The 26,961-nt window shown below is 36.6% G+C and overlaps 1 protein-coding gene across 1 annotated transcript; it reads right to left on the minus strand.

Annotated features, from left to right (window-relative positions):
- Positions 1-2,510: 2,510 nt before the first annotated feature.
- LOC128555035 (plexin-B-like) lies at positions 2,511-26,961 on the minus strand (the record flags this gene model as incomplete). Its single annotated transcript, XM_053536390.1, has 6 exons — positions 26,415-26,961; positions 25,814-25,864; positions 21,665-22,703; positions 11,767-11,967; positions 4,811-4,939; positions 2,511-2,611 (listed from the first exon to the last, which is right to left on the minus strand). Coding segments are annotated over exons 3-6 (1,454 nt in total), but the record flags the coding sequence as incomplete, so codon positions are not given.

Here is a 26,961-nt window from a genome sequence, read left to right on the forward strand (position 1 = left end):
CCCATAACTCTGCAAATTTTTTTTCTAAAAGAACCTAACATGCCCCATGCACAACTACTGTTGGTACTGATCACTTGTGTGAAGTTTCATTAAATTCTGTCAAGGGGATAAGGAGAGATGGTGCGCACAAGATTCTGTCTATGTATATAGTATAGTAACAAAAAAACAAAGTCCCATAACTCTGGAATTTTTTTTTCTAAAAGAACGTAACATGTCCCATGCACAACTACTGTTGGTACTGATCACTTGTGTGAAGTTTCATTAAATTGTGTCAAGGGGATGAGGAGAGATGGTGCGCACAAGATTGCGTCTATGTATATATATATAGTATAGTAACAAAAAAACAAAGTCCCATAACTCTGCAAATTTTTTTTCTAAAAGAACCTAACGTGCCCCATGCACAACTACTGTTGGTACTGATCACTTGTGTGAAGTTTCATTAAATTCTGTCAAGGGGATAAGGAGAGATGGTGCGCACAAGATTGCGTCTACGGACAGACGGACAGACAGACAGACAGATGGACAGACAGACAGACAGACAGACAACCTGAAACCAGTATACCCCCCCTTACAACTTTGTTGTCGGGGGGTACAATAACAAGGTTAGTTGGTTAGTTTGTCATGCTAGTAGGGAAGTGCCTGAAATAGTAACTTGTTTATAATACATGCCATCAACAATGTACTTAGATGTGTATGTTATGATATTATTTAACAAACAGAAAACACCTGGAGTACCTACAACAAAAAAAGTGTATTAGAATAATGTTAGTTGTAGGCTCTCTTCATGTGTCACTTTCCTACAAAATAACAAAAAAATGTTAGTTAGCTCTGGAGGCAAGGGTTGCAAAGCCTTTCAGTCTTCAAGCAAAATCAGTGTTTAAAGAAAAATTGGGGTTTTAAACAAATTAAATGCATAATACAGTATTACATCATTAAACTTTGTTTTTAATTACTTTAACTTAATGCTTGAAGACTGCCAATGCCACAAAAGTTTAAAATGATTAACTTCTTCGAGCTTTGAAATCATTTTTCCCTGACTTTTCCCTGACTTTCCAGGATTTTCATTTTTCACTGACCAAATTTTAAAATTCCCTGACAATTCCCTGACCTTGAAAAAGAAACCAATTTCCCTGACTTTTCAAGACTGCTGGCAACCCTGTATTAAGTTTCAACATTGTAGGTCAAGTGGTTCTCAAGTTATTTCCAAAAAATGATTTTACATGAACAGGCCACTGTGACCTTGACCTTTAATAGACTGACCCCAAAATCAATAGGGGTCATCTACTCTGCATGTTCAATCATCCTATGAAGTTTCAAAATTCTGAGTCAAGTGGTTCTCAAGTTATTGATCGGAACTGGTTATCAATGTTCAGGCCCCTGTGACCTTGACCTTTAACGGAGTGACCCCAAAAACAATAGGGGTCATTTACTCTGCATGAACAATCATCCTATGAAGTTTCAACATTCTGGGTCGAGAGGTTCTCAAGTTATTGATTGGAAATGGTTTTCCATGTTCAGGCCCCTGTGGCCTTGACCTTTAACAGAGTGACCCTAAAATCGTTAGGGGTCATCTACTCTGCATGACCAATCATCCTATGAAGTTTCATCATTCTGGGTCAAGTGGTTCTCAAGTTACTGACCGGAAATGGTTTTCAATGTTCAGGCCCCTGTGACCTTGACCTTTAATGGAGTGACCCCAAAATCGATAGGGGTCATCTACTTTGCATGTACAATCATCCTATGATGTTTCAACATTCTGGGTCAAGTGGTTCTCTAGTTATTGATCGGAAATGGTTTTCCATGTTCAGGCCCCTGTGACCTTGACCTTTGATGGAGTGACCCCAAAATCAATAGGGGTCATCTACTCTTCATGACCAATCATCCTATGAAGTTTCAACATTCTGGGTCATGTGGTTCTCTAGTTATTGATCGGAAATGGTTTTCAATGTTCAGGCCCCTATGACCTTGACCTTTAACGGAGTGACCCCAAAATCAATAGGGGTCATCTACTCTTCATGATCAATCATCCTATGAAGTTTCAACATTCTGGGTCAAGTGGTTCTCTAGTTATTGATCGGAAATGGTTTTCAATGTTCAGGCTCCTGTGACCTTGACCTTTGACGGAGTGACCCCAAAATCAATAGGGGTCATCTACTCTTCATGGCCAATCATCCTATGAAGTTTCAACATTCTGGGTCAAGTGGTTCTCTAGTTATTGATCGGAAATGGTTTTCAATGTTCAGGCCCCTGTGACCTTGACCTTTGACGGAGTGACCCCAAAAACAATAGGGGTCGTCTACTTCAGCAGCCCTACAGCCCTGTGAAGTTTGAAGGTTCTAGGTCAAATGGTTCTCCAGTTATTGCTCGGAAATGAAGTGTGACGTACGGACGGACGTACGGACGGACGGATGGACAGAAGGACTGATGGACAGACAGGGCAAAAACAATATGTCTCCTGGGGGAGACATAATTAGCAACACTTTCTAATTTCACATGAAATATTAAGATACCTGTTATTGTAAACACACCATCCACAAAGAGGATTCTTTCCTTTTATAGTAGCTTCGCAAGTTTTAAACTCACTGCAGTTAGAACTTGCAAATTTGGAAATCTGAAACATAATACTCAAGATTAAATATCAAAATTCATACCAGTTGTTTTTGGCTGGGTTTAAATCCCAAAGCCCTTAGAAAAATGTATTTCAACCAAGTTGTTTCAAAGTATTTCTATTTTTAGCTCTAGCGGCCCTACAACAGGCCCATGCCCACATCTAAAATATGTTTTAAATCATTTAACCTAATGACCTAGTTTTTTCCCAAGTGCCCCAGTTACAATTTTTATCCTAGATTTATTCCAGAAAAACATTCCTAACGAGTCTCATGAAAATGAGATAGTAATTGTGGCCTTTAGAGTGTTTTTTATAGTCTTTCTATAATCTGACCTAGTGACTTAGATTTTGGTCAAGATAATCTAGCATGAAACTTGACCTAGATTTAATAGAAAAATTCTGACAAAATTCTATGAAAATCAAGTAAAATGTGGCATCTAAAGTGTTGTTTTTTCTATGATTTTACATAGTGTCCAAGTTAAAAACCTCAGATAACCCACTTTTGAATCTGACTTAAATTTCAAAGTGAAGATAAAGAAGTAAATGTGGCCTCTTGAGTGTGAAATTTTTTTTCTTCATAATTTGACATAGTGACCTAGTTTCCAACCTCAAGGAACCAAGTTTTAAATCTGAACAAGATTTTATAAGGAAAAAAGTCTGACAAAGATTTAAAATGATCAAGCAGAAATCTTTCCATGGCTTGAGTTAGAAGATACATTCTACAAAGTTAAAAGAAAATCAAACAGAAAATTTGGCCTCTAGAGTTTGTTTGTTTGTTTTGGGTTTAACGCCGTTTTTCAACAGTATTTCAGTCATGTAACGGCGGGCAGTTAACCTAACCAGTGTTCCTGGATTCTGTACCAGTACAAACCTGTTCTCCGCAAGTAACTGCCAACTTCCCCACATGAACCAGAGGTGGAGGACTAATGATTTCAGACACAATGTCGTTTATCAAATAGTCACGGAGAACATACGCCCCGCCCGAGGATCGAACTCACGACCCCGCGATCCGTAGACCAACACTCTTACCTACTGAGCTAAGCGGGCGGGCTTTGGCCTCTAGAGTGTTAACATGTTTCTTCTATGATTTGATCTAATGACCTAGTTTTTGACCTTAGATAATCCAGTTTTGAACATGACCTAGATGTCACAGATAAAAGTTTCAAAAATTAACAAGGTTTTTCTACGATTAACCTAGTGTACTAGTTTTTGACCTTTTAAGTATAAACATTTTGAGAAAGTTTAAAGATCAAACAGAAAATGTGGCCTCTTTTCAGTGATTTGGCCTAGTGAGACTTAGTTTTTAATCTAAGTAAACCCAATTTTGAACTTGTCCTAGATTTGATAGAGACAGTCTGAAAAATTTTCATAAATGTGAGATAGAAAATGTGACTTCTACAGTGTTAACAATGTTTTTCTATTAATTGACCTAAAGACCTAGTTTTTGATCCCAGATGTCAGCGTAACAAACTATTCTGTGATTTTATTGAGGGCAATATTCTGACCAAGTTTCATTAAGATTGGGCTACAATTGTGACCTCTTGAGTGGTAACAGTAAAATTGCTAACAATGGGTGACGATTGACATAGGGTTATCACGACAGCTCATATTGAGCACTTTTGCACTTTATTGCAATCTGGAAGGAACAGTAGGATATTTTTCCATGCACTTTGTATATGATGAAAATGTGATACCTGTCTTAAAATAAAACATATTTTTTTGCAGTTTCCGGGACCAAATTGGCTCAGTTCCCTCTCGGAAAATGTGGGTTTTTTTCTGCATTTTTTACTAAAATTCCCCTCATATTAAAGTTGTTTTAAAATCCAGACATATATGAAAAACATACTATTTAAAATGAAAGACTTGTGTGTTTTTTTATTTCTTCTGAAGTCTAACATATTTAGGAAAAAGACTTTTTTTTTTTACTTCAGTGTGATTTTCCTCATTACAAGTAATTTCTAGCTCCCATTCCCTCAAAACTGAAAACAAACACTACTAAACCTTTCTTACCTTGTTAAAATCTTACTAGGAATTTCTGAGGAGTAGTCCAAACAAACTTTTAAGATATATGCATACACAGACTAGACAAAGTCTATGTATTTTCTCACAAAATGACCAGACATAATTCTAAAGTCAGACAATAACTGTTTGACAGAAGCATATACAGAAAGGTTTAAGCACCATATCACACATAATACATACCCTGTCTGTGGTCATCACAAACAATGTATCATCATCTTCTTGATATATAGCTCTTACAGGGTTGACTGTTGAACTACTATCCACTGACATCATGTCATATTTTGCCAAAGACATATTTCTAAAGTTCATCTGGCAAATAATAAAAGACAGCTTTCATTAGATGTGAGTAAAGAACCATTGCATATCAAATTCCACCTGAAAACTTTGATATTATATATACCAAACAAGCAAATCTGATGAATTGGTATCCTCCAACAAATGGGTTTGTGGTGAGGAATGGCAAAGAAATATATCCGGCAAAAAGTTAAGAATGTTACTAAGAAGCAAATAATTTCAGTAGTGAGGATCAATTTAACAGAAAAATGTTTTAAGTGTACGTAATAAATGTATGTTATGTTCTGATCCTGACTAATGGAATTATTTTGAATGGAATATGTTTACTGTTATAAGCTTGGCTTTTACAATTCTATGGAGTTATTTGAAATGTGAGCTTGAAGGTAACTAGAACGAAAGAAATATTGCATTTGAGTAGTTTGGCACCAAGTGTCGCTGTTTAACAAGTACATCACATCTGAACTTAAAAGAACAGAATCAAACTAGAGCTATCACTAAAGGTGATGAATGTACCCCCCGCATGCACTGACACAGTACATTGCAATTTGACGCACACAAGATTGCATAATTATGTGGACTGTACGTATATAGACTGTATGTTTACAGTATAGTAACAAAAAACAAAGTCCCATAACTATGCAGAATATTTATCTAAAAGAATGTAACATGCACCATGCACAACTAGGGTTGGTACTGATCACTTGTGTGAAGTTTCATTAAATTGTGTGTAAGGGTTTGGTAGATTAGGCATGCACAAGATTGCATATGCAGACTGCATGTACATAGTATGTTAACAAGAAACAAAGTCCCATAACTCTGCAATTTTTGTCGCTGAAAGAACCTAACATGCCCCATACACAACTACTGTTGTTACTGATCACTTGTGTGAAGTTTCATTAAATTGTGTCAAGGGGATGAGGAGAGATGGTGCGCACAAGATTGTGTCTATGTATATAGTATAGTAACAAAAAAAAAAAAGTCCCATAACTCTGCAAATTTTTTTTCTGAAAGAACCTAACATGCCCCATGCACAACTACTCTTGTTACTGATCACTTGTGTGAAGTTTCATTAAATTGTGTCAAGGGGATGAGGAGAGATGGTGCGCACAAGATTGTGTCTATGTATATAGTATAGTAACAAAAAAACAAAGTCCCATAACTCTGCAAATTTTTTTTCTAAAAGAACCTAACATGCCCCATGCACAACTACTGTTGGTACTGATCACTTGTGTGATGTTTCATTAAATTGTGTCAAGGGGATGAGGAGAGATGGTGCGCACAAGATTGTGTCGTGTCTATGTATATAGTATAGTAACAAAAAAACAAAGTCCCATAACTCTGCAAATTTTTTTTTTTAAAAGAACCTAACAAGCCCCATGCACAACTACTGTTGGTACTGATCACTTGTGTGATGTTTCATTAAATTGTGTCAAGGGGATGAGGAGAGATGGTGCGCACAAGATTGTGTCTATGTATATAGTATAGCAACAAAAAAACAAAGTCCCATAACTCTGCAATTTTTTTTTCTAAAAGAACCTAACATGCCCCATGCACAACTACTGTTGGTACTGATCACTTGTGTGAAGTTTCATTAAATTCTGTCAAGGGGATAAGGAGAGATGGTGCGCACAAGATTGCGTCTACGGACAGACGGACAGATGGACAGACAGACAGACAGACGGACAGACCGACAGACAGACAGACAGACAGACAACCTGAAACCAGTATACCCCCCCTTACAACTTTGTTGTCAGGGGGTACAATAAGAAATTTGGAATGTGGGTGGTGGCGGGGCTGATGGGTGGGTAGGTAGGTGTGATTACAACTTCTCATGCTGATAAATATTCATGGAAGGTTTAAAAAAATTTAACAAAAGGAAATAATTTTTTTTTTTTTTTTTTGAGGTGAGGGGAGGGGAGGGGAATGAGGGGTGACTGGGTGAGGGTACAAAACTTCACATGCTGATAATAAATATTGATGGAAAATAAAAAAAATGAAGAAAAAACAATTGTTGGGTTGATGGGGGGGGGGGGGGGTGACCGGGTGGAGGAGCCAGGGGGGGGAAGGGTAAGACTTTGCAAATTGATAAATATTATATAAATGGAATGTTTCAAAAAAATTAAAATAAGGAATGAAAAAAGTAAATTTTTTTTTGTGGGGGGGGGGGTGGGAGTGGGGAGCCGGGACGAGGGGTTGACCATGTTTACAAAAATTGACAGAAGTTTAATGAAAATCTAGCAATTGGTCAGTTTGTTATGTACAAATATGTGGATTTTTAAACAATTAAATGGCAATAACTCTGAAGAAACTAAACAGATCCTGACAAAATTGTGTGTGCACTACCACATTATGGTGATCTAAATTAAATTTAAGTTTTATAGTTCTAGGTCAAATATATCACAAGTTATGAAGCAAAAATTGCCATATATATAGTTAACACTAGAAACTTCTAAGGGCCATAACTCTGGTGTTATTTGAGCAATCTGACTGAAACTTAACCTGCATAACCATATAGTGATGAACATGTATATGAAGTTTTATTTAAATAAACCACTTCCTTGATATGGCTCCGGACGGAAAGATGGATGGACAACGCCGAAACTATATCCCTCTGCCTTTGGGGAGGGTGGGGGCGGGGGTACACTGATACAACATGGACATGATTAGGATTGACAAAACAAGCGTTCACCAAACAATTTCACTCCATTAATTGATTATTTCCCTTGTGTAAAATGGTTTAGGGTAAGTCTGTAAATGATGGCCCTAGATCACTCACCTGAGTTACACCGCCTGCTTGGAACAGTTTTGGTAGATGGTTTTACAAGGAAAATGTTTGTGAATTATTTTAAAATAGTGCCAAAGTTTGGGTGTGAGGGGGAAGAGGTTGGGGGGATGATGATTATAGGATACAAAGAGACAATTTCAAACAAGAATATTTTTTCAATTTCATACTTCATACATTATTCATATATTTGTCAAGGTTCACCCACGAAATACTTGTGCAAAATCTTGCCAGCAGTTTCTGACAATGAGAAATTTCAATTTTCCAACATAAAGATATATAAAGAACAGTCACCACTCCCCCCTGGTGGTTATGCTTTTTGATGAATCAGAATAATCTGAACAGTACCAACAGTGCTGTTTCAAACAAAAAGCTTGTTCAAGATAGAAAAAGTGACCACACCCACTAGCAGCCATATATTTTGAAAAATCAAAATGATTTGAACAGTCTTGGTAAAGGATCACACAAGAACACTTTGTGTGAAATTATTTTAAAATTGGGCCAGTAGTTTCATACAAGAAGATTTTTTTAAAGTTTCCACAATATATGTATATATATAGGGAATAATGACACGCCCTCTGGCAGCTATTTTTTTTTCACAGATCATAGTTTGAAAAATCTTTGTAGAAGGTTACATAATGACCATTTCTGTGAAATAATTTCAAAATTGGACCAGCCATTTCAGAGAAGATGTTTGTTTGCTTGTTTTGGCTTTAATGTTTTTCAATACTATTTCAGTTACACAAAAGCAGGCAGTTAACCTTACCAGTGTTCCTGGATTCTGTATCAGTACAAACCCATTCTCCACATGTAACAGCCAACTTCCCTACATGAATCAGAAGTAGAGGACAAAAGATTTCAGACACAATGTCTTCTATCAAATCGTCACGGAGAACGTATGCCCAGTCTGGGGATCAAACACACAACCCCACAATCCATAAACCTGCACTCCCCCTATTGAGCTAAGTCGGTGGGTTTGCTGATCTGTACAAACCAGTGGAAGAGATACAAGTGACGTCAAGGCCATCATACCTACACATTAAGATACAATACTAACGTGTGGACGCCATTGTAACAGGGCACAAAACAATGTTACATGTACTATATGACACAGGCAGTCCCTTAAAGGGGTCACTTAGCCCCATTTGAATAAATATGGAAGATGACCTTACAATGATGCTACAGACCAAGTTTAAAGAAGATCCATCAAGAATTCCATGTGTAGAAATCATTCAAAGGTATTTCTATTTTTAGCTCTAACAGCCTCTAAAAAGGCCAAGAGAATAAATTTAAATAAATTTAGGACAACGCTATAGACATCCATCAAGCAGTTTATAAAAAGAAGTTGTTTAAAGATTTTTCTATTTTATGCTCCATAAGCCACTGAAAGAGGTCAAGCAAAACCATCTGGGCAAACTTAAGCTAGAGCTATCACTAAAGGTGATGAATGTACCCCCCACATGCACTGACACAGTATATTGCAATCTGACGCACACAAGATTGCATAATTATGTGGACTGTATGTATATAGACTGTATGTATACAGTATAGTAACAAAAAACAAAGTCCCATAACTATGCAGAATATTTATCTAAAAGAATGTAACATGCACCATGCACAACTAGGGTTGGTACTGATCACTTGTGTGAAGTTTCATTAAATTGTGTGCAAGGGTTTGGTAGATTAGGCACGCACAAGATTGCATATGCAGACTATATGTACATAGTATGTTAACAAGAAACAAAGTCCCATAACTCTGCAATTTTTGTGGCTGAAAGAACCTAACATGCCCCATGCACAACTACTGTTGTTACTGATCACTTGTGTGAAGTTTCATTAAATTGTGTCAAGGGGATGAGGAGAGATGGTGTGCACAAGATTGTGTCTATGTATATAGTATAGTAACAAAAAAACAAAGTCCCATAACTGTGCAAATTTTTTTTCTGAAAGAACCTAACATGCCCCATGCACAACTACTGTTGTTACTGATCAGTTGTGTGAAGTTTCATTAAATTGTGTCAAGGGGATGAGGAGAGATGGTGCGCACAAGATTGTGTCTATGTATATAGTATAGTAACAAAAAAACAAAGTCCCATAACTCTGCAATTTTTTTTTCTAAAAGAACCTAACATGCCCCTTGCACAACTACTGTTGGTACTGATCATTTGTGTGAAGTTTCATTAAATTGTGTCAAGGGGATGAAGAGAGATGGTGTGCACAAGATTGTGTCTATGTATATAGTATAGTAACAAAAAAACAAAGTCCCATAACTCTGCAAATTTTTTTTTCTAAAAGAACCTAACATGCCCCATGCAAAACTACTGTTGTTACTGATCACTTGTGTGAAGTTTCATTAAATTGTGTCAAGGGGATGAGGAGAGATGGTGCGCACAAGATCGTGTCTATGTATATTAAGTATAGTAACAAAAAAACAAAGTCCCATAACTCTGCAAATTTTTTTTCTAAAAGAACCTAACATGCCCATGCACAACTACTGTTTGTACTGATCACTTGTGTGAAGTTTCATTAAATTCTGTCAAGGGGATAAGGAGAGATGGTGCGCACAAGATTGCGTCTACGGACAGACGGACAAACGGACGTATGGACAGATGGACAGACAGACAGACAGACAGACAGACAGACAACCTGAAACCAGTATACCCCCCACTTACAACTTTGATGTCAGGGGGTACAAAAAGGACTTTCCAAAGATGCCACAGACCAAGTTTGGGGTAATTCTGACCAGGATTTTCAGTGAAGAAGATGCTCATGTAAATTACGAACAATGGACATAATGGATGCCAGGCATACTTTACTAACGTTCATTTCAGTTCAGGGGAGCTAACAAGAGCTCCCCCAAGCGGGGCAATATACACTCAAAGGGTTATATCAGAGGATAGAAGCAAAATGCGAAGGAAAGGCACAATTCAATTTTTTTTTTTTGGTAGGAGGTTGAGATGATGTGGGAAAGCAGGATGTATGTGTGTATTGGTGGTGGCAGGATACTAAAGGGCAAGTAAATAAATGAAAATAATAGATTGGGGTGGGGTGGGTAGTGGAAGTGGGGATGTAATGTAGACTGTTGCAGTCTCATCACTTACTGCCTATATTCCGAGTTTCAAGTCATTACCGGTAATAGTTTTAAAGTTATACTCTGGACACATAATATGATGTGCAGATTCGACCTTGCTGTGACCTTGACCTCTGACCTATCACCCTGGTTCATGCACTCTGCTAATCATCTCATCAGCACCTACCTACTTTCTACATTTTAATTCAATACCTTGAATGGTTAATAAGTTATACTTCAGACACTAAAATATGTACACAGATTTGACCTTTGGGCTAAGTTGTAACCTTGACCTTAAACCTACAGACCAGGTTCATATTCTCTGCACATCCTGTCATCACTACCTACCTACATCCAAAGTTTAATGTCAAAACCTTGAATGGTTAATAAGTTATGCTTCAGACACTAAATATGACAGACAGATTTGACCTTTGGGCTAATTTGTGACCTTGACCTTAAACCTACACACCAGTTTCATATTCTCTGCATATCCTCTCATCACTAGCTACCTACATTTCAAGTGTAGTCGATATCTTGAATGGTTAATAAGTAATGTTTCAGACACAAAATAAGACAGATCTGACATTTGAGCTCAATTTGTGACCTTGACCTTTGACCGACAGACCCAGTTCATATGCTTTGCAAATTGTCTCATGGCCACCGACCTACATGCCAAGTCTGAATTCAATACCATACATGGTTATTTAGCTATGCTATGGACACAAAACATGATGGACTATTTTGACCTTTTAGCTCAAACTGAGACCTTGACCTTTGACATAAAGAGCGTGTTCAAGTGCTCTGCACAATCTTCTCTTTGTCATCTACCTTAAACGGTTATAAAATTATGCTCTGGACATGAATTATGATGGACAGACAGAGAGAGGCACATGCCGTCTTATAATGCACTACCCCAACTGGGCTTTCCAGAACTTCTCATTTCATTGAAAAGCACTAAAGTAGAATACTTCTTGTAAAATTCTTTCTTACCATGATTATATTTCCAGTAGAAGTTCCTGCTAAAATTACAGAGCTTTCAGCATTCAATACAGTACTGCTCAAAGATGTGAGAGTATCGTCAACAGCATGTAACCTGAACATCATATTAAACTTGACGTCGGACTTACTGTCTGTCACATATCTGAATGATGGAGCAGCTGTCTCACAGTGGAAGTATATAGGTTGAAAAGGCTGAAAAAAGTAGTTGATTTATTAATTACTGTTGCAAGATCAAGATGTAAGTTATATGCCATTCTAAAGGTCTCCACAGCTATTTGTAACATGTTATAATCTGTCACTGGTTGTGGATGCAGAAGGGAACATCCTGTTCCAGTTTAACTCTCTTGGTGGTAATTATTAAAGGCTACAGTACCAGCACTGGATATTCCAATCTACACCTGCAAACAGTCCAGATCACAGAATATATAAAGCAAATATAAGTGTTTTGTAGCAATCTTTCATATAGTAGAATATTTAAACAAAGCACTGGACATTAAAGTCCGTAAACAGAAATTTTGGAAGACTCACAGTTCCAGTTTTACTTTATAATTTGTAGCGTGGGATTATATTTTTTCCATAAAGTAGCATTTTTTAAATACATTTTACAGAAATATACTCAGGATTTGTTTAAACGCACATAGCTTGTAATTTAGGCCAGGATTTTTTAATTTTCTAGTTTACGGGAGCGCAGGCCCTATTTTTTGACAAAACGAAATAAAAATAAGTCATTTTCAGTACATTTATTTTCATTTTACCCACCGACCGTCCATATTTGCTACTGTCAATAAAAGTTTAACTGTATGGTAGTGGTTTTGTTTCATCAAAGTGAGCAGACGCATGAAAATTTAATGGCAGCCAGCATGAAATAAATTGTGTAAAATTAAATTAGAAAAAATATACTAGTTAACAGACAATACTCTTTGGAATAAGTTGGTAGTGATAACAAGTATTGTAAATGAATTGGAGCTGAGTAGAAATTACAGCAGCTAAAGCTCAACACTGGGAATAATCATGTAAAACTACGAAAAATGTCGTTCACTAACAACGCTGTCCAGATGTTGAAAAATCTGGCGTATCACATGTTTCAGACTTGTTGTCTCTATATTATAATTGGACAATGATCAAATTCATGTGGGACTGCCAGAAAAATACCACAATTAATAAAAAGAAAAAACACCAAAGAAATGGTGAAATGGAAGAGCAAAAGTGAGTATCAGCTTGTAAAAACATTTTTTGTTCTTTGAAGTATTGAGAGTCTTTTCCTTTGAAGTATTGGGGGTCAGAGAAGAAAACAAACAAGAAACGTGGCAATGCCACGAAACCAGGTTTTCAACACTTTTCATAAGAATAAACAAGAGGGCCAAGATGGCCCTAGGTCGCTCACCTGATAAACACACCATAACAGTGTAAACATGTTTGACATAGTGATTTCATGGAAACAAATATTCTGACCAATTTTCATTAAGATTGGATCAAAAATGTGGTCTCTTAAGTGTAAACAAGTATTTTCTTCAATTTGACCTAGTGACCTAGTTTTTGAGCTAAGATGACCTATATTGGAATTTGACCTAGATTTGATCAAGGCAACAATTCTGACTAAATTTCATCAACCTCGATTAAAAATACAGCCTCTATCGCATACAAAACATTTTCTTTGATTTGACCTAGTGACCTAGTTTTCGACCCCAGATGACCCATTTTCAAAATTGGTCTAGATTTCATCAAGGTTATCATTCTGACAAAATTTCATGAAGATCAGTTGAAAAATACAGCCTCTATCGCATACACAAGGGTTTTCTTTGATTTGACCTAGTGACCTACTTTTTAACCCCAGATAACCCATTTTCAAACTCGGCCTAGATTTCATCAAGGTAATCATTCTGACCAAAATTCATGAAGATAAAATGAAAAATACAGCCTCTATCGCATACATAAGGTTTTTCCTTGATTTGACCTAGTGACCTAGTTTTTGACCCCGGGTGTCCCATTTTCTAACTTGGCCTAGATTTCATCAAGGTAATCACTCTGACAAAATTTCGACCAAATTTCATAAAAATCAATTGAAAAAAACAGTCTCTATCGCATACACAAGATTTTTCTTTAATTTGACCTAGTGACCTAGTTTTTGACCTCAGATAACCCATATTCAAACTCGACCTAGATTTCATCAAGGCAATCACTCTGACCAAATTTCATGAAGATCAATTGAAAAATACATCCTCTATTGCATACACAATGTTTTTCTTCGATTTGACCTAGTGACCTAGTTTTTGACCCAAGATGACCCATTTTCGAACTCAGCCTAGATTTTATCAAGGTAATCATTCTGGCTAAATTTCATGAAGATCAGTTGAAAAATACAGCCTCTATTGCATACACAAGGTGTTTCTTTGATTTGACCTAGTGGCCTAGTTTTTGACCCCAGATGACCCATTTTCGAACTCGGCCTTGATATTATCAAGGTTATCATTCTGACCAAAATTCATGAAGATCAATTGAAAAATACAGCCTCTATCGCATACACAAGGTTTTTCCTTGATTTGACCTAGTGACCTAGTTTTTGACCCCAGATGACCCATTTTCGAACTTGGCCTAGATTTCATCAAGGTAATCATTCTGACCAAAATTCATGAAGATCAATTGAAAAATACAGCCTCTATCGCATACACAAGGTTTTTCTTTGATTTGACCTAGTGACCTAGTTTTTGACCCCAGATGACCCATTTTCGAACTCGGCCTAGATTTCATCAAGGTTATCATTCTGACCAATATTCATGAAGAATAATTGAAAAATACAGCCTCTATCGCATACACAAGGTTTTTCTTTGATTTGACCTAGTGACCTAGTTTTTGACCTGAGATGACCCATTTTCAAACTCAGCCTAGATTTCATCAAGGCAATCATTCTGACCAATATTCATGAAGATCAATTGAAAAATACAGCCTCTATCGCATACACAAGGTTTTTCTTTGACTTGACCTAGTGACCTAGTTTTTGACCCCAGATGACCCATTTTCGAACTCGGCCTAGATTTCATCAAGGTTATCATTCTGACCAATATTCATGAAGATTAATTGAAAAATACAGCCTCTATCGCATACACAAGGTTTTTCTTTGATTTGACCTAGTGACCTAGTTTTTGACCCGAGATGACCCATTTTCGAACTCGGCCTAGATTTTATCAAGGTTATCATTCTGACCAACATTCATGAAGATTAATTGAAAAATACAGCCTCTATCGCATACACAAGCTAAATGTTGACAGACGACAGACGACAGACGACAGACGACGGACGACAGACGCCGGACATCGAGCGATCAGAAAAACTCACCTGAGCATTGCTCAGGTGAGCTAAAAAGTATACTGAATCACAGTGCACCACTTTAAAGCACAACCCTAACCCTAACCCTAACAACCTAACCCTAACCCTAACCGTAACCTAACCCTAACCCTATTTTTAGTAACAATGACCTTGACCTAAAAAATGATCCCAGAAACCCCTAAATCAATCCCAAGCTACAACTTTATATAAGTTTTCTATACACCAAGTTTCATCATGATAGCTCATTCCTAAGTTAAGTTATTGACCGGAAACCCTTTTTCTATTTTAAGTAACAGTGACCTTGACCTTGACCCCAGAAACCCCAAAATCAATCCCAGCCTTTGTCTTAATATAAGCTACATACATACCAAGTTTTATTCAAATACCTTTACCGAAACAAAAGTTATTGACCGGAAACACCAGTTTGACGCCGCCGCCGCCCGCCCATCCACCCGCCCGCCAGACCAACGACATACCCCAGTCTAATAACTCAGGTTTTCAACAGGTTTTCGGTGAAAACCTGGTTAATAAGTAATATCACAATTGTTAGTAATTATGTTTAAAACAAACTGCATTTTCAATGTATAATGATTGATGGGACACTGCAAATGCAAACACGTGATAAAAAATTCAAACTAGACCAAATAATTTGACGGCCACATTAATGATTGTTTTATATTTCTGTCGGCCAACCTAACCGACACCAATATTCCGAGGATCAAGTCAAATTAGTTTGAATAAAGTTCTAACCAGGTACCCTAACTCAAAAGATAATTATCAAACATGAAACTCCTGGCAATATTCTCATGTCCGCTTAAGTATACTTTGTGGATATTACTTATTTTTTTCTTCTCTGACCCCCAAGTTCTCTTATTTTCCGAGAACTGTGTACCATTGGAACCAACTTCCCCCCAGTGTTGCCCACCTCCCTACCGTGGAGCAGTTCAATGCCACAGTTTGCAGCCTTGAACATGTCTCGCCCTAGTTATCCTGCTTACTCAAGTTTTAACCTTTTTATTTCGCCAAAATTATTTTTTAGTTTCTTCCACTCTAAATTTTTATCACTATATTCTTTCTCTTTATGATTTTGACGCGCAAAACGTCTACGTCCCCGCAAGGGGTTCAACGGTTATGGAAGATAGATAGATACTAATAAAAAAGACCCATTGAAAGTATGTATGGGACAAACATTCAGCCACTAATTGCCACATGTGCCTTTTACACTGAGGAACACAATAAAATATCCAGTAATAAATGTATTTTCAGACTCCTAACTTACTACGTCCAAGTCCCATTTCAGTGAAGAGTCTTTTCTCCGAAACTGTTGTTTGAACATCAGCCGATAAGGTTATTTTGTACACATTTTTGCTGAACCAAAATTAAGATTGTTTCGGCTTGTCATACAATATAGATGGAAATACACTTTATTTGGTGTTAAACATGACACAAGCAATAATTACTTTTTTTTTTATTTCATCGCTCTTCGCTCGCATCAATAAATGATGATTTGAAAAAAAAATATTTTTTTTTCGCTCGCTCGCCCCAAATATTTTTGAAAAAAAATCCGAAGAACAAGACATCAATTTGGTGTGGCCTAAACAGCACATGGAGTAGGTGCCAAACAGGTTTTGCCAGCATTTGTAAAATCACTGGAAATGCTAGTTCACTGTGAAAGAACTTACTGTCAGTCACATATCTAACACTGACAGTTACTGGAAACTGGGAAAGTGTGTATTGACTTAAATGTCAACAATAAGTATCTGAAATTAAAAGCAATGTCTTATTATAAGTCAGAAATCAGTACCATTCAAGCTGAAAACTCATGAGGTTAATATTAAATATAGTAAAAAACAGCAAATGCTGGAAGATGCAAAATGAGATGAGAACTAGAAATGTGTCCATGGGAAACAGATGCCCCCACTACATGACAAAGGACACAAATTTTTTCCTAGGTCAGAGGCCATAACTCCTACAATTCTGAATGCATCTGGACGCGAAACCCTAGGTGCACAACTGCACATGCTGACCAACGTTCCTGTAAACTTTGGTGACTCTAGGTCAAATACTTTTGGAGCTACGCGCGACACAACATTAAAATGATCAATTTTTTACTAAGTCAGGGGCCATAACTCCTACAAAACTGAATGAATCTGGATGCAAATTCCCAGGTGCACAACTGCACATGCTGACCAACATTCCTGTAAACTTTGGTGACTCTACATTAAATACTTTTGGAGCTAGGCGCGACACAACATTAAAATGACCAATTTTTACAAAGTCAGGGGCCGTAACTCCTACATGACTGAATGAATCTGGAAGCGAAACCCCAGGTGCACAACAACACATGCTGACCAACATTCCTGTAAAGTTTTGTGACTCTAGGTCAAATACTTTTGGAGCTAGGTGTGACACAACATTCTCGGACGGAAGGACGGACAAGGGCAAATCTATATGCCCCCCCCCCCCCCCCCCCCCCCCCCCCCCCCCACCCAAAGTAGGAGCATAAAAATGCATGAGTTATCCATTATTTCGAGCAACCCAAACATTGACCAAATAAGAAAACTGATGTGTCATTATGTTACACTTTTTCAAGCATTATATAGGATAGATTTCAATATGCTTTTTGTAAATGACACATTTGTAGAAGCTACCAAAAACTTTTAAAATTACTATTTATATACAATATGATACATTTTAATTCAAACGATGCTAGATATCATTAATGATATTACCCCATCCAAAATATTAATTAGAATTTACTTATAACGTTATAAACAAGTCCATTGCACAATTTATTATATATACACATACGATTGCTTTAATTTCGCAACTACTCTCCGCAAACGTATACTTTAGCCCATGTAACCATAGATATGGACATAGCGCTTAAAATTTCATGAAATATTTGATTAAATTACAAAAGTATTAAATCAAAAATTTCAATGCACAAAGTGCTGTATATATTTATACACTACTAGATGTCAAATAATTCACTTTTGTGAATTATTACGCATAAATTTTCAAATATAACTCTGCCGCAAGACGTATTACCATTTCCAGCCCTGACCTGTGTAAACAAAGACCTACTATTGGCACCATGCTTGCGTGAAGAAACAGTTCCACCATATTTGATATAAATTTTACAAAAAAGAACATAATAGAATCAAAATAATTTATAGCAAAACAGGGGCCCCAAAACAGTGCTTTATCACTATTTATACACTCAGGCGGCTATACGATGTCCAAAATAATTTCACTCGGGCTGCGCCCTTGTGAAATTACTACACCTGACGTATAACCGCCCATCGTGTATAAATAGTGATAAAGCACTGTTTTGCTATAAATTATTTCTTAAATAATAATATTTTCGGTCACATTTCTTTAAAACAGGTATACTCAAACTTGCAATTTTCCATTCAAATTATGATCTCATAATTATCATCTCTCTCTTGAAAATTGAATATACGAGGGCAATTCATAAAGTTTACAGACTGATGCTTTAACAGTTATCATAATTAACATGTTATTGTAATTCCATTACTTATTAACAGTATGATATCTATTATTCATTTTGACAAAATTTTTAAGGGATGGCGCAATGTATACACATGCTGTTCATTGCTATAGCAATAGATATCAGAAACTACTTAAAGCACTCTGACTAGCTGGGCATGTCATTACTAAAAGAGTAAAATGGAACACAAAATCTATGCTGTTTTCTGCAAAAATATGCACTATATCCAATGAATTCATTGTAATTTTCACGTCTGTCTTACAAACATAATGTGTAAAATGGACAATGAAACTATGATACCTCAAAATGAGGATTTTAAGAATACACCTAAATCAAAATACACGGAGCAGCTTGTCATTTTCAAACACTGCGTGAAAATTGTAATTAATGCATACAGAAACACTGAAATTTTTGCAGATGGATCAGACATCAAAAAATACTCATATAGTTGTCTTTGACAGACACAAGCGATTCTGCGAAGGAGAAGACATTAACTATCGAGCACATGCTGGTAGACCAAGTTGAATGTATAGACAGTAAGTCATATCTGGGACATCATTGTAAATAAGCGCAGAATGTCCATGTCCACAACTATAGAAATTGGTGGCCTTAGCATGGGATGTGTTCATAATATTTTGACTAACATAAGTTAAATCTACATGAAGTGTCAGCACGCTGGGTTCCAAGACTTCTTTCCGATCATGAAAAGGTAAGACGCATTTATGCTTCTGAGACATTCTTAAGGCATTTTGAGAGACATGTAGATTTTTTTACTGTACTGTCACTGTTGACAAAATGTGGTAGTACCACTTTGACCCTGAGTCAAAGCAAGAATCAACAAGGCAGTCTGAAAGACAGCTATATCCCCTGCCACTGTTGTGGACAGTGAAAGGGTTGATGGTATTGAGTGGAAGCATTGATGTTAAGTATATTTTTTAGTCCATGTATGACAACATTAATGAATTTGAAAATCCTTCAAGGGGTTTAGGAGGTACAGAGCGGACACAAAATGGGAGGATCAAACCTTTGACCTTGAGTTGTGACCTTGACCTTCAGTTGACATGGATGACTCATGAGTTCTGCACATCATCTTGATGAGGTGATTATTTGACCCAAGTTTCATGAAAATCATTCAAGGGGTTTAGGAGATGAAGAGCGGACACAAAATGGAAGACTCAAACCTTTGACCTTGAGTTGTGGCCTTGACCCGACATGGATGACTCATGAGTTCTGCACATCATCTTAATTAGGTGATCATTTGACTTAAGTTTCATGAAAATCCTTCAAGGGCTTTGGGAGATACAGAGCGGACATAAAATGTTATGGACTAACGGAAGGATGGACGGAGACCATTCCCATAACCCCTTACCACTAGTCGCGAGGGATTAATGATACGGAAGTCATCATCTTCTCTTCATTCAACAACAGCTCCACCAAGTGGGGCAATATACACCCGAAGGGTTACATCAGAGGATTGGAGCAAAATTTTAAGGACTTGAAGTGTAAAATTTAGCCCAAAGGGCAGGAACAACAAAGGGAAGAAATTCCAAAAAAATTCTAAGTCCACAAAAAAAATCCTTACAAGGTAAAGGTATGTCAAAAGCACCTAAAAATTGGATGTACCATCCATGTTGTACCACAGAAAAGTGGTCTCGTTTTTTCTCTACGGCCAATAATAAAAAAAATTCAAAACTAGAGATGCTTTTGAGAAAAGCGCATGTCTCCCACAACTGCCCCTATGTAAAATGTCTAGTTTCTTTAGATGGTTTAGACGAGTGGATCCAATTATATGGTCTGGATGAGTGGATCCAATCAGTAATTCAAGGGCCATAAATCAAAAGTGCTTGGGTGGATTTGGCTAGTTATCGAACTTGGCTAAGGTCTTATGGCCAAACGCATTTTGTTCAAGTTTAGTGAAGATCGGATGAGAAATGTTGGATTTAGAGAGCGGACAAGAGTAAAAAGGCGGATTTTTCGGTAATTCAAGGGCCGTAACTCCAAAATGCCTAGACCGATTTGGCTAGTTATCAAACCTGGCCGAGGTCTCATGGTCAAACACATTTTGTTCAAGTTTGGTGAAGATCGGATGAGAAATGTTCGACTTAAGAGTGCGGACAAGAGTAAAACTGCCAATTTTTCGATAATTCAAGGGCCGTAACTCCAAAATGCCTGGACCGATTTGGCTAGTTATCGAACTTGGCCGAGGTCTCATGGTCAAACACATTTTGTTCAAGTTTGGTGAAGATCGGATGAGAAATGTTCGACTTAGAGTGCGGACAAGAGTAAAACTGCCAATTTTTCGATAATTCAAGGGCCGTAACTCCAAAATGCCTGGACCGATTTGGCTAGTTATCGAACTTGGCCGAGGTCTCATGGTCAAACACATTTTGTTCAAGTTTGGTGAAGATCAGATGAGAAATGTTTGAATTAGAGTGCGGACAAGAGTAAAAAGGCCGATTTTTGGTAATTCAAGGGCCATAACTCCAAGATGCCTGGACCGATTTGGCTAGTTATCGAACTTGGCTGAGCTCTTATGGTCAAACACATTTTGTTCAAGTTTGGTAAAGATCGGATGAGAAATATTTGACTTAGAGTGTGGACAAGCTTTGTGACAGACACACAGACAGACACACACACACAGACTGGAGTAAGTCAATATGTCTCCCACACCACTGTGTGGTGGGAGACATAATAAGCAATTTATAGTTACGTAAAAGGGAAATAATTCCAAAAAAATTTATTGTATGTGAACAAAAGAGGGATCTGCCAAATAAAAACAAGAGCACTGCAATACAGAGCAATTAAAACAAAGCAAAGTCATATATGACCTTTGACCCCCTAAGTGTGACCTTGACCTTGAAGCAAGTCATCCAGAACATGCGCTCTGCACATCGTCTCAGTGTGGTGAACATTTGTTTTAAGTTTTTATTCACAAATATTGGCAAATGAAAAGATCTGACATAAATCTGGAAGCATGCCCCTTAAACCAGAACAGAAATCTAACTAAACTTCTGAAGCTTCAAGAGCCCTGATAACTGAACTGATACTTACAGTTTCATTCTTTGGACATACGCTTTTGTCAATCTCATTTGGCAAGTAAAGTACTGTCTTATCTTTGTCAAAACATCCATTTATGTAGAAGTTTTTCTTTGCTGCTTCTATTGCATCATCAAGTTCTTCCAATTTTACTCCACAAATTACACTATCTCCAGAATTTCTATTAGGATCTAGGTTCTTTGTGAAAATTCCCATAAAAATCTTACTACCATTTTCTGAATTTACAAGAATAGCATCTTGAATAAGATTGTATTCCCCACAAGTAATCACAATATCAGCATATGAGTTGTAGTCTGTATCATTCTGACATATTCTGATGAATTTTGAAACATATTCAGAGCTGCTCCGGTCAACTTCCTTTCTCTGATTAGTAACAAGGTAACTAAAACCAGCATGTTGTAAACATTTTTTGTAATAAATGATGTAGTTCTCAAGACCAACTTCTTCATGAATTTGAAGATTTAACCATTTCTTTAATCTGAGTGCTAAAATATCTGTTGTACTTATTGCATAGTTGTATGTTTCAAAGGAAACTTTGGTAATTTTCTTTTCTATGCCACTTCCAAATGTAACAGCAAACACAAACTTCTCATTGCTGGTAATCATACCTACAGCAGGCTTATCTGAATCAATTGAAACAGTAAGATCTGAAATGAGTAAAGGCTGAACACTGTTTAAATTATCTAAGCCTCTCAATTCACAAATGCCTCCTTTTCCAGTGCCACATGTTATTAATCTGTTTCCAGTAGGATCCACTACTAAGACCTTGTTTATATTGTTACAATCTTGCTCTTTACCATCACATGTGTTTACTGAAGAAATTATATTAAGATTTTTATCCAAAGCGTAAATCTTATTTCTTCCCCCGATATACATTAAGTCATTGTGAAACTCCAAGTTAGTCAATGGTCCACTAAGCCTTTTTGATTCTTTCAGGTTGTGTTTTGCACTGACTGCAGCTATCACAAATGCTGCAGCTACTTGAAGAAACAGAGAACAGTAAACTGGCAAATTCATGCTGGAGATCTTTACCCTGAAAATTAAAAGAAAAAAATCAAAACTGTAAGTACATTAATCTGTGTCATGGATTTCTTGCAATGTTAGTCATGGATTTCTTGCAATGTTATTATCTATAACAAACACTTTAATTTGAACTCATTTTTTTTTTAGATCAGAGAAGCTAATAAAATCAAGTGCTCCAAATATTTTTTTTAATACAAAGTACTATTAAAGGGATTAATATTTCATTTATAGAACAGTAACTGTTAAGTTTTCATACCTTTTCATTTTAATGTTACCTTGCTGTGTGAACAAGTGGAATTCTTTTCATAGTAATTTATTTTCTGTATAAAACATTTATCTATGCCATTTTAAAGTATACTCTCTTCTCTCTTGTGAAAAATAGTAATATTTTTTTTTTGTAAATTGTAAATTTTTAAGAAAAAGGTCCATTCCTTTTTTCTCCAGACTTATAGAAGTCAATGTAAAACAATTCATCCGCTAGATAATGTAAGCACTGTTTATCAATTTATCATGGCAGTGTAAAAATTTGGCAGATATTCGCTTCCAATATTGGCAGTTTTATATTGGTGGAACTGGCAACATGAAAATTTGTTACCTTGTAATAGCAACTTTTCTAAATCTTGAAACACCTGGAAACAGTGGCCATAGCTGCAAGGGGAACAACTACCCTCCAAGTCTAAGGCTACAGTCAGTGTTTAAGTTTAATAATGGTCCATCTGTCCTATCAAGCACAGTATAAGTCGAGTACAGATTGCAAACATGTCCCTTTTTATGTTCTTAAATAATGCTTTTTGTTGCCAAATAGGGATAAAGATTACCCAGGAAGATTTGCTCACTGTAACTTTTGTTATAAGCGCAGCAGCCAATGAGACCTGAACGTACTTAAGTGATGGTTGCTAAAAATGTTTGTTTGAAAACTTATTTATAGATGCTATCTGATACAAATATGGGTGTCTCATCAAGGAGTCTGTAAGTAATTTTTAGTTGGAGGGTAAGTAACATACAGAACCCTTTCCAATTCCAGTAGCTTCCCTGGTTCTTTAGCATGTTAGGTGTAATTTAGCACCCACAAACAGGAATCCTATCTTAATGTTCAGTTGAAAGAGTAGAGGGTTGAACTCAAGACCCAAGTTTTAATGGTCAAAAATGACTACCAATCATTATATAAATACATGTACATATATATAATCACAGGCTTTTGTAAATCTGGACAGATTCTTTCCTATTCCAGTACCATTAGTCTGCCCACTTTTATGGGTATATCTGCCCACTTCTACGGATTCTACGGATTGAATCTATAGATCAAACATATATCTGCCCACTTCTATGGGCAAGAAACTGTTTACCAGGTAGACATAGGTCAAAATACACCTAATAATTGGATGTAACACAAAAAAATGGTCTTGATTCTTTCCTATGGTCATTAATAAAAAGAGTTAAAATAAAATCTATTTATAGTAACAACCAAGGGACGTAATTCTAAAAACAAGGCAATCCGTCTCATGGAGGTGAACATTTGTGCCAAGTTACATCAAAATCCTTCCATGCATGAAGAAGAAATGCTGTAAGTGTGACCTTGACCTTAGTTTTTATTTTTTTTTTTTTTTTGGGTTTAATGCCGTTTTTCAACAGTATTTCAGTCATATAACAGCGGGCAGTTAACCTAACCAGTGTTCCTGGATTCTGTACCAGTACAAACCTGGTCTCCGCAAGTAACTACCAACTTCCCCACATGAATCAGAGGTGGAGGACTAATGATTTCAGACACAATGTTGTTTATCAAATAGTCATGGAGAACACACGCCCCGCCCGAGGATCGAACTCGCGACCCCGCGATCCGTAGACCAACGCTCTAACTACTGAGCTAAGCAGGCGGGTTACCTTGACCTTAGACCTAGGGACTTGATTCTTGCACATGAAATCCATGTCATGGTGGTGAACATTATTGCCAAGTTACATTAAAAACCCTCTATGCATGAAGAAGAAATGCTCCGGACAAAGTGACCTTTGGCTTCTAAGATTGACCTTGACCTTAGACCTAATGCCGAGTTTTGGGCATGACCTCTTTTCCCTATATAAGTCTATAGAAACCATGGGATCCCTAGGGCGGGGCCATATTTGACCCTAGGCAGATAATTTGAACATTCTTGGTAGAGGTCCACTAGATGATGCTGCAAACCAAATTTCAAAGCCCTAGGCTATGTGGTTTTGGACATGAAGATTTTCAAAGTTGTTCCCTATGTAAGTCTATAGAAACCATGGGACCCCCAGGGCAAGGCCATATTTGATCCTGAGGGATAATTTGAACATTCTTGGTAGAAGACCAATAGATGATGCTACATACCAAATATCAAAGCCCTTGTCCCTGTGGTTTTAAACAAGAAGATTTTCAAAGTTTTCTCTATATAAGTCTTTGTTAACCATGTAACCCAAGGGTGGGGCCATATTTAACTCTAGGGGGATCATTTGAATAAATCTGGTAAAGGACCAAAAGATGATAACACAAACCAAATATTAAAGCCCTAGGACCTGTAGTTTTGGACAAGAAGATTTTTTTCAGATTTTCCTTTCGGTTGCTATGGCAACTAGAGTTCTGTATGGAACTCAGTTCTTTGAACAATTTCTAAAGAAGACCATCCATTGATCATCCCTGTGAAGTTTAATCAAAATTGGCCTAGTGGTTAAGAAAAAGATGTTTAAATGAAAGTGTGGCCAGACAGTGAGTGATTACAATAGCTCACCCTGAGCACTATGTGCTCAGGGTGAGCTATAAACATGAAAATTTTACTTTAAAAACTATATTTTGTTTTACCCAATCATTGGCAAAAGTGCAAAGTGCATGCATATTTGGTAGCTTAAGTGTGCATTGACTAATGCGGCCATGTATCTTTTTAAAAGATAATTATTGTTTTCTTTGTAAGGTTGTTACAAATAACACTGTTATTTACCAAAACACTATATGATGATACATCATCCACCAACATGTCAAACACTTGATGAGCTTATATTTTTAGAATACAATTTATACAATATGACATCCTTAAGTATACGTAATGTTTTGTTTATAGGTCATCATATATCTTTTATCAACATGCATCAAAAGTATAAAATACTACTTACCTTGGGACAGTTGTTTAAATATGCCCTATGTATAGTTGCTGCCTGATTGGCCTAAAAATGGACAGAAATTAGAAATAAACAAACTTTGAACTTTGTGACAATTATCTATAGCCCCATATAAAAAATTAATGTGAACATATATAATATGAACTTTAATTAATCAAGGCCCTGGCCAAACAAAACAAAACTTTTCAAATTTTAAAGTCACCTAAATTTTATCTAAATAGGTATAGAATCTCAGTGACAAATTCTGAGACAGATAAAAATTGACAGCTATTTTGAAACTGGTAAATAGTGTAAATATTATTTACTGCAAGGCCACATTTAAAATAATTAAATGTACTTATTAGTAGCACTGGAGTGAAAAAAGTAATTTGCTTTCCAACCTACCCAACTACACATAGTAAGATTAGGAGACAGAAAACATAGATAATTTTAAATAGAGCATTTTGTGGAAATACAAATACCCATTAAAAATGAAGAGAAAAATGTAAGCACCTCTGCCTCAGTACAGGCTGACCTATCACTGCTTTCCATTACAAAACTATTTACTTCTTGCAATCCTTTTTAAGAAAAAAAAAGACAAAAAAAATAGTCTTACCTTAATGTAGGTTTCAATCCCTTTTTCTTTTTATTTCATTTCTTCATATACATCATTACTTTACTGCTTGTTTGGGTGTAATTTTTCTTTTCCTCTTTATTTGTGTCATATCCGTTTAGACTGGACATATACTTATCTCAATAACAGGCGTTGTTGGGGATTTTAATCTGCGTTCATGATCATCAATGCACCATTTTACTTCCTTGAAGATAATATCTGCCAAAACATAAAATATGTATAGTTTTAACCAGCTACAGATCTAAATACAAATAATACCTATCTGACAGGAGATACTTATTTGATATATCTAGTTACAAAATTGTTCCCTTTAAAAGATAAATTTCCAAAACAAAATAAAAGGATTTTTAATTTCTTTGTAAAAAATATATGCACTAGAGTTAAGGGGCACCAATGTTATCTGTATAACTTGTGTTATTTTAACAGCAGATACAGGAAGACACTAGATTATGAAATGATCAATAAGAGGGTCATGATGCCTGGTCCTAGATCGCTCACCTTAGTGAATAATTTTGGTAGAGGGTCATAC

The sequence above is a fragment of the Mercenaria mercenaria genome, unplaced genomic scaffold (genome assembly GCF_021730395.1).
Source record: "Mercenaria mercenaria strain notata unplaced genomic scaffold, MADL_Memer_1 contig_961, whole genome shotgun sequence".
Classification (NCBI taxonomy): Eukaryota; Metazoa; Mollusca; class Bivalvia; order Venerida; family Veneridae; genus Mercenaria; species Mercenaria mercenaria.